The sequence below is a fragment of the Anarrhichthys ocellatus genome, unplaced genomic scaffold, assembly GCF_004355925.1.
Source record: "Anarrhichthys ocellatus isolate YVR2014 unplaced genomic scaffold, GSC_Weel_1.0 scaffold8, whole genome shotgun sequence".
Taxonomy (NCBI): domain Eukaryota; kingdom Metazoa; phylum Chordata; class Actinopteri; order Perciformes; family Anarhichadidae; genus Anarrhichthys; species Anarrhichthys ocellatus.
Window position 1 is genome coordinate 9,467,019 of NW_022280038.1, and position 14,521 is coordinate 9,481,539.

The 14,521-nt window shown below is 43.1% G+C and overlaps 1 protein-coding gene across 1 annotated transcript; it reads right to left on the reverse strand.

The window, feature by feature from the left end:
* Positions 1-416: 416 nt before the first annotated feature.
* LOC116384225 (CD151 antigen) lies at positions 417-14,521 on the reverse strand. Its single transcript, XM_031848703.1, has 8 exons — positions 14,345-14,521; positions 10,894-10,978; positions 9,862-10,053; positions 5,812-5,886; positions 3,158-3,262; positions 1,723-1,881; positions 1,299-1,385; positions 417-1,156 (listed from the first exon to the last, which is right to left on the reverse strand). Exons 2-8 carry the CDS (start codon positions 10,975-10,977, stop codon positions 1,097-1,099), a joined length of 762 nt encoding a protein of 253 aa, XP_031704563.1. The 5' UTR covers position 10,978; positions 14,345-14,521; the 3' UTR covers positions 417-1,096.

Sequence of the window (14,521 nt, forward strand, 5' to 3'; positions counted from 1 at the left end):
CGTGACAACAATCTAAAAAAAGACAGACATCAGTGGACCAATAAGGCTGGAGGAGCTACAGAGAGTTACGGCTGACAACTTTGGCATCAGTGGATAAATCCTTTGTGTATATGTGTATATATATATATATATATATATATATATAAATATAAAGCAAACATGAGGTGCTTTCTTACGAGTAATATTAGTGGCACTGCTTGTTATGAATCATCAACACGATCACTTCACGGGTTAAAATGCTGCCGTTGTGAAAAGGCACTAACTACCTGAAGGTACCTTCACTGAGTACTGAGTACCTCGCTGCATGTCTTTAAGGCGACAGAGTTGATTAAAAATGCGGATATGTCACTACGGAGACACAAAAAAAAGCAAAAGTGTAGAAAATAATCATTTACAAAATATAAAAACAGTTTTAGATGTTTTTTTTTTAAAGGAAGGCCACGATGGAACGAATATTTAAATCGCATGGCTGGCTGGTTAAGGTGGAACGTGAAAGCTGTTGCAGGTTGAAGAAGGCCCCAGAGGTGGAGGCTTGTTGAGCGAGGGAAAGCTGCTGCGACCAGGATTAACATTTTTCTGCAAAGTGCCAGTTTTACTCCGCCGATCTTTACGGCGCTCTCGGGTGCAGCACCTGGTCCGCAAACAGTAAAAAAACAACAAAAAAACGCATCGTGGGAATCGGGAGTGGAAAAAAACTACAATGTCTTTCTTAGTCCCGAGGAGGCTGTGCTACGCTAATTTACACAATCGGTGTTAAAACATTCCCATCGGTTTCTCTCTGAGGCTTCGTCTCTCACAGATGGAGCTGAGTCTGCAGCTTGAGTGCTTAATTGCTTCAAGAAACCTCGTAGTGTTTTATTTTTTCCCAACAAATGAGATCCTCAAGAATATGATCCCTCGCCTAATGTTTCCTTCCCCCTGTGTGTAAAGGCAAAGAAAATAACCTATGGGCTGTTTTGAGTATGACTTGTGGTCCATGAAGTTACCTCCTTCACTCACTCACTCACTCACTCACACACTCACACACTCACACACTCACACACTCACACACTCACACACTCACACACTCACACACACGTTTCTTCTGCTGCTCCTCTTAGTACGGCTCTGCCTTCAGACTTCGATATAGGCAGCATGTGAACACCATCCCTATGACCTGGGGATTGGATGGTGGAGAAGGAGAAACAGAATTTAACACCTCAATGGATATGGAGAGAGAGAGAGATAGAGATAGAGATGGATAGATAGATATATATATATATATACACACACACACGTTTATTTGAATCTCTGCTCACCTGTACACAAGCGATCCCAACACCCACCGCTCCGATGATCTTCAGATGGTCCAGGATGAATTTCTCCAGCTTGGTGATGCAGCCTCCCTGAATGTTAAAAACAAAGACGGTGATGTAGGATGTACGTTTTTGTCTCTTCTGTCTCTGCTGCTCTTAACACCACGCCGTCTCAATGCAGACGAGACAGAAATAAAAGGAACATTCATATCACGGTATTACCCAATTAAAAAGGGATACTCCACTCAAAACATGATTCTACCAAGTTTCACTCTTTTGGTAAAGGTGGTTTTGTGTCTGAACGAGACACCGGTGACGGCGATGAAACCAGAATACCGCCCGACCTCTCACATGAATACCGATCCAGCCGACCCGCACCGAGAAGTCAGCCCCATTTGACGCCCACAGCACCCCCTCAGCCGCTCACCTCCACCTTGTAGATGTTGGACGGGTGGTCCCTGCGGCCGCAGAGATCGGTGCTCGTCTTACAGCAGCTGTCAGGCACCATCCTGCCGTCGGCGTCTCTGGAGTGGATCCAGACGCTCTCGGCCCAGTCCGACGAGCTGTTGCTGCCGCAGCACTTGAACTGAGACAGGGAGACAGAGGGAGACACGTTTCACATCTCTAGAGGGGGAGCTTTTGAAGAAGTGAAATAGTAAACATCAGAAGTTGGACGAAAGACTTTAAGCAAAGACAAACATTGGTTTTCTTACCAATAGTTGTATGAGGAGACGGATACTACTCTGATATCTGTGCAGCAAATATGAAGCTACAGGGACCGGTTGGTTAGCTTAGCTTAGCATAAAGACTGGAAACAAGGGGAAACAGCTGGCTGGGACTATTTATTGGGGCGGGAACGTCCTGGAGTCTCCGTTGGCTGACTGACAAGTACTCCCGATCATAAAATACTGCAGCACACAACCACAGTGGTTTTTATTTTTTGTGTGTGGAGTGAACAGAGGAGATGTTAAGTAGTGAGCTTTAGAGGTGCTGGAAGGTGGATTTTATGTGTGAATGTGAAGGTTTAAAGGAAAGAACAAAGAATAAATGGTGATGTCAGACATCCTGAGGACTCTTATAGTTAAATAACTGAGCGTAAAAAAGAAAAAACAGCACTCCTAAAGATGTCATTTTAAAGTTTCAGGTAAAAGATAAGATTAACGTCGGCCTTCACAAGTTGGTAGATGTTTCCAGTAGAGTGGGAATCACCAGATATTTAATATTATCAGGATACGTAATCTTGTTTTTCGATTTTAAACATTTTGCAATGTGCTGAGTATACTGCAAATTATGCCGTTAGTCAACATCTGTTTTATCGAATAAGAGAACGTTTTAATCATGTGACTAGAACTCCATTAACTTTGTAGACTCATGATCCTTCTTTGAAGAAGTTATAATGTATATGGTCTGTACTGATACATATCTGTACAGACCATGTCTGTACTTTGGATCTGACTCCACTGATTTAACTGGATGTTTTATTCACATAGTGTATGTTTTGTCTTTTCTGTAGACCGCTCTGTCCGGAGGACTAGCGGCGCCGGCTAACGGGGATCCAGTTCAGAAACACAGAAAATCAACTTGGGTTTGTCGGCCAAGCAGACAGACTGACCGACACGCGTCATAAAAACCATAAATGTTGCATCATGCACCTGACAAATTGGACTGTTTGTATGATCGTCTACATCGTCGAAAAACATAAAAAAAAGCTATTGTTGTGCAAAAGGTTTCATTTGTATTCGCAATATCAATAGTTTACGCAATAAAAGATCAATACTTGGCCTCAATTTCTTCCCCCACCCCTTGTATGCATCCATCTAGCCATCCATCCATCTATCCATCCATCCATCCTGGTGTCTTACCTCCTGCTGCAGCTTGTCCACAGCCCTGGTGACGTGCTCGTGGCTGCTCTGTTTGTACTTCTGGGTCATGGTCTCTCTCAGGTTCTGCTTCAGCTCCTCATTCAACTGTTGGGATGCACAAACACACACACACACACATATATATGCATGTATATATACACACATCTCGGGCCAGCACAGAGCACGACCCGGTGATAAACATCTGTTGTAGTTGTTGACTCGGCTCCTGAGTCAGAACGTAAACGCTCCTGCTGGACGGCAGGTTCAAACAAACAGAGCAGCACATGAAGGCGAAGACAGAGGAAGTCTGCGTTTTAGGTTTCTCTTTTTGTTCTCTAGACCAGAGGCAGAAAAAACGCTTACTGGAGGAGCGGGCTCAGTTTCTATGGCAACAAGCCAGCTGGGAAACCACTGTAAATCAATGCGTGAAGGAGACATCAAGGGAGTGAATGATGAAGAGAGGACGGGTGGGGAGATGAGAGACGGGAGGTGAAGACGAAGGAAACGAGAGAGGTTTTTACCCGTCGACAGTCGGCTTTGGAGGTCGAAAACCAGCAGCTCAAGATTCAAACTGACCTCAGACTTGCAGGTGCTGACGTGTAAATGTGGGCTATCGACAGGTGAGGAAGGCTGTAGCATCCACTGCCGGTGAGAATAACCAGTCTACGCTGTTCAGAACTGGGCTGTAAAACACGCCACATGTCCGGGATACCAATGCAAAAAGCAGTATATCGCCGTTTGTTGCTAAATATCTGAACTAGTGAGCATTTCTACAGGCACGTTCATCTTCACGTGTCTCTTGATCAAATGCCGGACAAAGCTTTGCGTTAAACTCAGGCCACACACAGATAGAACAGATAGAACAGATAGTATTAAACGTAAAACACTCACACGTGGAAAACAGCAACTGTAGAACAAAAAATACAAGAATTACCACCTCGCATTTGTGTTTCTCCAACAAGCAGTCATGTTGCAGTTAAAATCCACATTTGTCCAAGTATGTCATCACATCATCTTATTAGACCTTTGTGGGAAATTGTCATGATTTGCATATGATTTCTTGAGTTATGGCCAAAAAAAACAACGTATTTTGTGAGGTCACAGTGACCGTTGATTCAGTCCAAATTTGAAGAACTTCCCTAAAGGTGCTCCTTCAATATCGCGTTCGCGAGAATAACTGGACAGACGGGCAACCATTAAACTCAACGCCACAGCTAAAAGTCCAGATGTAGCACTCATCGCCTTCACGCGGTGGAAAAACGTTCAGTAGTTTTCAGCCGAGACTCTTTGGTTGCGTCTGGTTGATACGATAAGGAATATAAACATGTCGGTATTTAGAGTATTTACTGGAGATGAAGCACGTAGAGAGAGAGGACGGACTTGTCGGTCATCAGTGAGATTCAGTGGGTTGAGGAAACATCTCGGAGAGAAACGTCACTCTGTTCAGATTCAGATCAACGTTATTATCCCACAATTCATTCATGAAGACACCATCAAGTCCAGAGTAACAAACAATAGCGTAACAACATGCTCATATCGTAGGATACTTGACTCGTCTGTCCTCCACTGTGATTGGACAGCGGGGGAACAACGGGGACGAGCGCAGCGTTTTATCAGAAGTCGGACATTTTTAAACTCTCGGCGACAAAACAAACGCTAAACGTGCAGCACTCAGCGCAGAAGTGACACTTTGCGCCTCGTCACAAGTGTTTTAAGTGACGAGCAGATTCCATGAAATAAAGAAGCAAAACATCAGTTCTCACTGAATATCAGGAGGAACAAAAGAGGAATAATAACGAGAGAGAGAGAGAGAGAGATGAAGAACAGAGGGAGGGAAGAAGAGTGGAATCAGAGATTTACGCTCAACTTAATTAATGCAACAATCCTTTGAAGCAAGTGAAGGAGTCAAGAGGTTGTAGGAAGCAGGAGACAGCCGGGTGTTCAGACGGGTTGTGCGTTATGAATGAGGCGGTTATAATGAAAGCAGAGCACCTCCAGACTGAGAGGAGTCCTGCTGCTGAGCTACACGACAGCAGCAACGCCATGTTAATATTACTAATATAACATAATAGAGGAACACTGATGGTGGCTTTAAAGGCAGATATATTAACGACAGTATGGATAGATAGATAGATAGATAGATAGATAGATATATCCTTATCATCCATCCCAGCGCTAAAGTGGGTCTAAATGGTTGTGACACAGAGCATTCAGCCTCGTCATGAGGCTTTTTTTATTCCATCTGGACTAAATGCACCGAGAGTAACACGGTCCGTCTGATGTTTGTCTTCTTCGTGGGCCGTTTGATGTTTAATCCTGACAGTCTGATTTAACCGCGCTGGTTTCATCGTGGTTAAAAGTCACAGCGCGTTTTATTACAACTCTTTTGATTAAGTGCTCAGATGAAGAGGCATGTCGAGCGTGCTCTATTGATCTGTTTAGTAGCGAACATAAGAGCTACAACACACAGACGGGTTTCTTTACTTCAGTGACAATAGAGAGGATCAGTTATACAAAAGAAAAATGTATCTCAGAGGACAAACCGTACTCATGAGATTCCCTTTTGTTATGACTACATTATTACTTAAAACAATTCCTCGGCTCATATCTGTCAGACACATACAAACCTTCCCGGGGGGGGGGGGAAAGAGTACCTGCTGATAGTAGATATAAGCCAGGATGCCGGCCAGGATCTCCAACAGGAAGATACACAGCAGCAGGACGAAGTACTGAGGACACAGAACAAGATGGAGACACAGTCAGCGGACGGTAATGTGAGGAAGCAACAGTGAGTGGACTAGTTTTGGAGATATCAGCCTTCTCTCCCGTATAATGGGACCATATGACCAAATAAAATACATTTGTAACTCTTCTTTTCCAGAAATCATGACCCGGTTACTCAAGATAGTCCATCGGCTTAGTTGTGAGCAGTTTCATTGTGTAGTATGTAATAGTATGGAACTGGGACAGAGTGTCATGTAAACTGTCAAATCAATACTTAAACATCGAAATATGCAGAGTTGGCCAACAAATTGTGTAAATACACAATTGTATTTGGGACACTGTTGATTTATAAGAGCACAGAGGGACGTTTATGTAAATATGATGCAATAAAAAATAACTGCAACGCCAAGAACAGACGGAGAAATCTTCAGAAAATGTGTAAAACTCATGCTGGAGTTGTTATAGAATAATTGAACTCTCTCTCACAGCAGCTGCTTCTCTGGTTTCTCCAGAGTTTTTGTAACTTCATCCTCACTACATAATGGAACAACATTTAACTGCAACGAGACACACACACACACACACACACACACACGCACACGCACACGCACACGCACACGCACACGCACACGCACACGCACACGCACACGCACACACACACACACACACACACACCTTTACAATTCCTGAGCGAGTTCAGAGTCACGCTGAAGGTGACTTTAATCAGACAGATACCGGTTGGATGCGTGCAGAGATTTCCTTTAAGAGTCACAAATAAGTCCGGCCGGCTTCTTTATAATCAATGTTTAAATCTAATAATATAGTTTTTATGAACAAGTTGGCTGTGCGTGTACATTGTACGACCACTAGCCTCCGCTAGATGATCTACACACTGTACCTTTAATGAATGAACAGACAAGTTCACTTTCTTTATTTACGTTGCGCTTTAAGAAGTTGAGTTGATTCAAATCATTTTGTTTTGTTAATCTAGAGTTATTTTTTGGTTTATTTCACTTAAACCCCATAAATCTGCTCGATTAGACACAAGATGAAGAACATGTTTTCCTATAATGACCTCGTTTCATGTCGTTGAAGAAGAGTGCGTTTATGTTTTTAAGTGGGAAACGTCAGCTGTAGTTTTATGGACGATTTAAACAAAACTCATAAACAAAAGAATTTGGATGAAGACATTCTGACGAGTGAATGCGACAAGATATCAGTCCAGGAATTTGATCCTCTCTTGATGCACGACACAAAGACAGCACAGCGCACACACACACACACACACACACACACACAGCTCCACTATGTTCTCCATCTTTGGCATTCTCCTGCGATCCCCCCCTCCTCCCTCATGACAAGTTCATTCCTTCTCTGTGATTCATGGCTGTGATCTCAAGTCCTCAAGATGCACCATGAATTCAAAACCACACACACACACACACACACACACACACACACACACACACACACACACACACACACACACACACACAGGTGTGCAAGGATTTTAAACTGAGCATGAACACTTCGCTATAACTTATGTCAACTATCCCACCTTTCAAAAAAAGAAAGATGGACTACAGCTTGTTTGCGATCACGTGACTATTATGTCGCATGAAATTCAGATGGAGGGCAGGAAGTGAAGAACCTAAATACTGCGTGAATGTGAAATAGAGGAAAGTGAATAAATAAAAGGGTCGGTTGAACCTACACGCAGCCGTTAACGGCAGAAAATAGAAACACACATTGGCTGTGATCCTTCACAAAATGATGAAGAGCGATTTTTCCCACAGCTTGACCGATTTGCTCGGTGTGGAGGCGATCGACATCACAAATGACCTCGTCCTCCAGACCTCCGACTATAAGCCAGATGAAGACGTACAAGAGTCTAGAGGCGTACAACTATTTCGTGAGTGGTCGGGTCCACGACCTCGGATCCAAAGTAGCATTGAACCACTGCCGCTAAAAAACACACGTAGATAGCCAACTAGTTTCCAAAAAACTAAATTAAACTCACCAACATGTCTGCCCGCGTAGGTCGGTGACGCACTCAGCTGAATTATCACTAGCGCCCCCTAGTGTCTAGTGTTTTAAGAAGGTTTGAGTCCCCACAGCCACTAGGGCGCCTTGAGCAAGCAGCTGTAACCGGCTACCCATAATACTGTGCAGTTTGCTGCAGCAGAATGAGCGATTAGACAAAAAGAAGATAAAGACAAGCAGATAACAGTGAGACAGACAGAAAGAGGAATGTAGAGAAAACTAAAAGGACAGAGACACACTCGGACTTGTAATGAAGTCACTTTCTCCACAGGTGGATCCAGACTCAGCTAGGACTGCTTTCCATCTGGCTCACATGGAAAGGAAAACATTTCTCCCTCCTCTCCCCGAGTCATTGCACCGTTCTGTCGCTTTTTCTCCTAGAAAACAATGAGGCTGTGTTTGCAGACACACACACACACACCACACCCCTTTTCCCGTGGGAGAGTTTTCCTATTTTTCCTCTCTGTCTCACTGACCTCGCACGTTTCGTCTGATACTGCCTTTAATCTGAAGAGAGGGTTTATTGAAGCTCCACAGCTGCAGATATGCTGGTGATATTGTGGCTGCATCAGGTGGTTAGAACTTGTGACTTTTAGGTTGAAGGACAGTGTGGCCAATCACAGCTGCTCTCAAGCAGGTACCACCCCCCCCCACCCACCACCACCCTCATGTTTGCCCTCTTTAACAATCTCAATAGCATCTCTGCCTGCCGACAAGTTGGTTCCTTCACTGTGATTCATCGACCTAATCTCAGCTCTTCCAGATGCCCCCCCACACACGCCCCCACACACACACGCCCCCACACACACACGCACGCGAAACAAGGGATCATCTAAAGCAGTCTTTTGTCCTTTAAATGTCACAGTAATACTATAATTAGTCTTTTTAACTACTTGCCTTCTGTGAGTTTACCTTTCAAATGTGTCTCTAAATTTTGTCTCTTAAATTTGATTTACTTGGGACATGAAATGTTGTCTATAATTGTATTCATCCTATTTTAACTCACCTGGTTCTTATATGTATATTGTTTACTTTTAACATCGTACTAAAACGTTTTACCTTGTATGTGAAGCACCTTGTGATTAAAGTGTGCGACTGAATACTTTATTTTCTGACTACTGTTTAATTTGTGTAAACATTTTAGTCGTTTCGAGGTATAAAATGAGCATTGACGTATGAGGCAGAGAGTTGTTACTCGTCTTGTTTTTTTTGGGAGAAGTTAACAATGCCATGCCATCACTTTGTTCTGAATGCCGTCCTTTGTCCTCGAGGAGCTTCTGTACCGTACAAATATCCGGCTCTGCAGAGTTCTTATGGACTCGTCGACACAAACATTTGCCCACAGCGTCGTGCGTCATGCACACATTTACCGTGTTGATATATGTGGATGAAATATGTAGCAGTGTGTGAACACTACAGTGTTTTTGTGTGTGTTTGTGCACGAGTGCATATTCAGTGCCCTGCGGGTCTCTGTTGGCAAAACCCTGTGCTGTGTGCAGACGGTGCCAAATCAAATACGGGCACACACGCTGCTACTGTAAGAACTTCTTGTTGTGTCTGAACTGAACCCAATGGAGGCCGACACCTCGGCCGCGATGCGTGTGTGCGTGTGTGTGGCGCCAAAATGTCCTTCGAACAAACGTGGCTTGTTCAAGAATGGAAACACAACATCCAGTCTGATGCCAAGAGCGATGTCAGATAAGCTGATGTACATCCGACTACAGAATATGCAATCCAGTGATATTTAGTGACACAGAATCAGTCTGCCTGTACCTTTAAATAAACTAGAGTTACCGCCTTGTTATCACTTTATCCTATTACACATTGGTGTGAAAATAAAGATGTCCTCCAATAATAAAGAATACACCTTACGGTCCCACGGTTTGTTTAAATCTTTCTTTAGCTTGCAGAGAACGTCCCTCTGACGGGTCTCTTACCACTCGCAGCAGCCTCCTCTGCTCCTTGAAGGTGGCGCAGCAGCCCAGCACCCCCGTGACCATCACGATGGCTCCAGCCAGGACCAGGATGTAGGCGGAGGCGGCGTAGGTCTTGGAGGAGAGAAGGCTGATGTAGTCGCTCTTCTCGACCAAGGTCCAAACGCCCACCGCCATCACGCCGCCGCCTGCCAACTGGGAGGAGAAGAGCACGTGATTAAAGAAACAAAAGACGAGACTCAGGAGGAAACCAAAGCTGAGAGTGACAAAGAGGTTTGAAGTATTCAAAGTGACGAAGGAGGAAAAATGAATGCAGGTCAATGGTTCAATGTGAGCTGCAGCAATTAGTCAATTGACAAATGTACCTACTAATATGATGTTTGTCAAAATGTCAAACATTCTCTGGTTTCAGCTTCTCTAGTGAGAGGATTTGCTGCTTCTCTTTGTTAAATATGTTCGTAATAAATATAATGTCTGTGAGTTCAGGACAAATAAAACCAATCCAAGATGTCATCGTGGGCTCCAACACATTTTAAAAAGCATTTCTTCCTTTTCTCACTTATTTGTATTCTGGAACGCCACATTCCTGATACTGGAACGTTTTTGGGGGGGAATAAATGCTTTGAATGCGTCTTCTGTGTCCTCTGTAAAAGTATGCAACAGCAGCAGGCATTCATCTGCTGGCTGAATGGAACTCTGTTGGAGAGCTTCATCTGCTATTTATGCCATGAAGAAAGCTAAATAATGAAGTCAATACGAGGGCATTTTCTGTGCATGTGTGCTTGTTGTAAAGGAAAAACATCATTTCTTCTCCTCAAAACACGGTACGTTTGACCGGCCTGAGGGTTTGTTTATCTGACTTCTTCTTCAGCCTTGCTGTGCACCAAGATCTCCTCCACCAACTTGATGAGTAAAACGTTATTATAACAGATAATGTAAGACATGCAGGTGCTTGAGAAGCACTTCAGACCGACACAAACACTTTGGCGATGAAATCCTTTGTGCGATATAAACGGTGCCAGAGTGGAAACTTACCCAAAAGAGGAAGTTGAACGTGAACAGGAGGTATTTCAGGCAGACGGTTCCGCACTTTTCCTTTTTCTCCTCGTAGACCCCCATGCTGCAAGAGACGGCAGATCTCAGGTCAGATATGACAATAACAAACAGTAGGAGACAACGCTTCTGATTTTCAGGTGATTATACAAAATGCTTATTAATACTGTATTCCATTTCTGCCGGTAGATTCCATTTCTCCCCTGGGGGCCTTTCATTGGCAGCCCACTGCTCCCTATATACATGTGTATATGACAATAAAATGGTTTCTGGACACAGAATTAGAGCTTGAAATTAAAGCCAACCTTCCTTTTTATGGTGACTTGCTTTTAAAGAATGAGGCCGATGCAGTACACGGGGGAGTGCGCTTTAGATCAGCAGTGTAGGCACAACCAGTGAGCCGAGTTATTACATGTGTATGCAGAGAGATCCGTGACTAAGCACTGAGTGGGAGCTCAGAGTCGGGCCCAAGGCTGGAAATTAGAACCGCCCGCTTCGCTCGCCGCCCAGTACCAACGTCCAACGCTTCCAGAGGCCAAAAAACATCTTCTTAGAACGGAACAATTCATATTTCAAAAACAGATTGGAGCTCATCCCAACAATCTCTGTACTTAAGACTGCAGTAGTTGACACTGTGTCATCACCACAACAATGGAGAACACAACACCAGTTTGAGGTTTGAAGGTCCCATCATAGAACACTCGCTGCCTTCATGGAACAATCTTTGCTCCCAAAGTCTCACATCTTTTCTCTTTAAACCCACAATTTTCTTGGCTCACTTGCTCCGTCAAGCCCAGACTCGCCCTCCGCTGACTGCCTCTTTCTCAAACTCTTCTTCTCCTCCTCATGACTCCCCCCCCCCCACCACCACCATGTCTTCCACTCAGATGAGTGCCCTGCATGAGTGAGTGGGTCCGTCTGGACTCTGTCTGGTGACCATCTGTCAGAGCGGGAACACTTAGTGTGACCTTGTTAATTAAATTCAAACAACACCTCACAGACAAAAACTCCTTATTTTGCTGTTTGGAGATGGAAAGAAAACAGCTGAGTCAAGAGAAACACGACAGGAAGAAGTAAACACGACCAGACAACGCTGTGGCAGAGACCTGTCAATCACTGTAAGCCCCGCCCTAAAGCATCCCCTGCTTTATGGTCTGTTTGACTCTAAATGGAGCATAATGTACTAAATGAACATCATGCTGTATTGAAGAAGACTTGAAACTAGAGATTGAGACCATAAACTCATGTTTACAATGTTTACTGAGGTAATAAATCAAGAGAGAAGTACAGTCATTTTCTCATAGACTTCTATACAACCAGAGGAGTCGCCCCCTGGTGGACACTAGAGAGAATGCAGCTTTAAGACACTATCTCTGTGTCTCTCATTAGCTTTAGATTATACCAGGATGTGATATCATTGCTCAAATGCACATTAAGCAAGACTGTTGCCCTGTTAGCAGAGATACGTATGACACCCGTCTGACACACTCAGCATGAATCAGATAATGACCGTCTCGTTTACCCGAAGAGATTACGGTGGTGAAATACTGGAACAGGTCTAGAAAAGGATAATTTACCTGTAAACGCATATAATTAAGTGTCACAGACGTTGCAGGTTTAGTGAAGGTTGAAGGTTATTTGAGGCATGTTGGGGAGGGGATGCTAAATTACTGTATTTCTGAGACCAACCCACCAGCTGTTAAATTATCAACAAAACCTTTAAGTTGTCATTGTTAGTTCTACCTGTTACAAGAAATGATGAATAAGTAATTAGTTAGATTAAATGTAAAATAAAACCAGAAGCAGTGCACTGATGCTTGTACCATTTCTTTTTTGTATCGTTATTTGTAAATCAGGATGCTGCAAATTAATTGGCATCTATTTTGATGATTGATGACATGTTCTGAGTCTAGTTCTAGCTTCTGCAATGTGATTAATTGCTGTTTTAAACTCAATACTTGGTGTTTCATATGATCTTGGACTCTGGGAAACTGTGATGGACATTTCTTTACAGTCTCCTTCCATTTTATAAACAAATCGATATATATATATATATATATATCTTCACACTACAGGAAAATCCCATTGGTTCTCAAATTCAGTATTTAAACTTGACTGTCATCACATCAGACTTTAAACAATGTCTACGGTACTCCACACAGTCAGTAAGCAGCTATAGAGACACAACTCTTAACACTTTATTTGAATACTACTTCACTACTTTACAACTGGATTATCCGATTTGCCAAATGTCATCTCTGCATTGATGTTTTGGGGGAAATGGGGTGTTGGAAATCCAGAAACAAAAGAAAAGTACAATTTCACGTCTGAGCTATGGACATTTGATTTGAAAACATCTTTTGTTAATGTATTCTTTAGTTGAGGTGTGAGACACAGATCCTGATTCAAATACACTCCTCGTCCATTAAATTAGCAGACAAAGAGCCAAATAAAGTACTTTATGATATTTCCTGTGTGACAGTTTATCCCAAAATCACAAATACACATGTTCGCTCTTACCTGCCGTGTTATATTCTTCATCTAGTTTGTTTTGGTGCAGATATTGGACGTAGAGCTGCTTGCTTTGTGTCGATTATAATGGGAATATGCAGCTTGTGGTGCACACAAATGCAAATAAATACATTTTAAAAACTCAACAGGAATGTCTCTTTTCCAGAAATCATAAACCTCCGAGGTCTGTGGGATAACTTGAGTAACCGGGTATATTTCAGGGGGGTTAACTCACACTAAAAACAATCTAGATTGATAATAATATAATAATTAGCACCACAGTTAGGAGGAAAAACATGTATTTGAGATGTTGGTGTCCCTTTAAAGAACTAATTTCTACATAATATTGCTGTAAAAACTACTTTTATACAGTCAAACAATATGTGTGTATTTTCAGATTCATACAGCCACTCTCATTATCAAGAGAAACTGGTGTTTCTCTGATTTAAATGACTCATCTCTGAATCCTTATTAAACACACCGGAGACATTCATCAACTGAAGTTAGCTCGTTAGCACTGAGCTAAACGTCACCGTCACCAGCCGTGCGTAGAACCGCTGGGAACCAGTTACCGTGCTCTTGTGGTTCTTAGTAACTATAGTTAGAGCTCACGGTAACATCTGTAGACACAGTGTTAATAACCTCCGTCGTGCTTTAAATCACCATCACCGTGTGAGCTAACGCTAAAGTTACACGTCTGTGTTGTGTAAAAACACGTGTTGTATTGAGATTAGATGCTTTTAAGAGACGGCAACATGCGGATGAAACCCTGTTTGATGGACGAGGTTGAGTAGAAAGCTGCTAAATGTTCCGTCTGTGTCGTAAAAAAAAGACTTCCTTGTCTGGTCGATGCTACACTGCAGTGTGTGCGTGCGTGCGTGCGTGTGTGTGTGTGTGTGTGTGGATAGCTAACAACTCTTACCTGCCCCTGTTTGTTTGATCTGGTATCGATGTATTTATTTAAGAATAAGCGATGATATGCGATGGGATATTCCTTAAAAACCGCCTGTTTTCATTCCACCTTCCTCGGTTGAAGTGGTGCGTTCAGGTTCCGTACAGACTGAGAGGAGCTGACTCCGCCCTGGGCCACCTTAAGTGG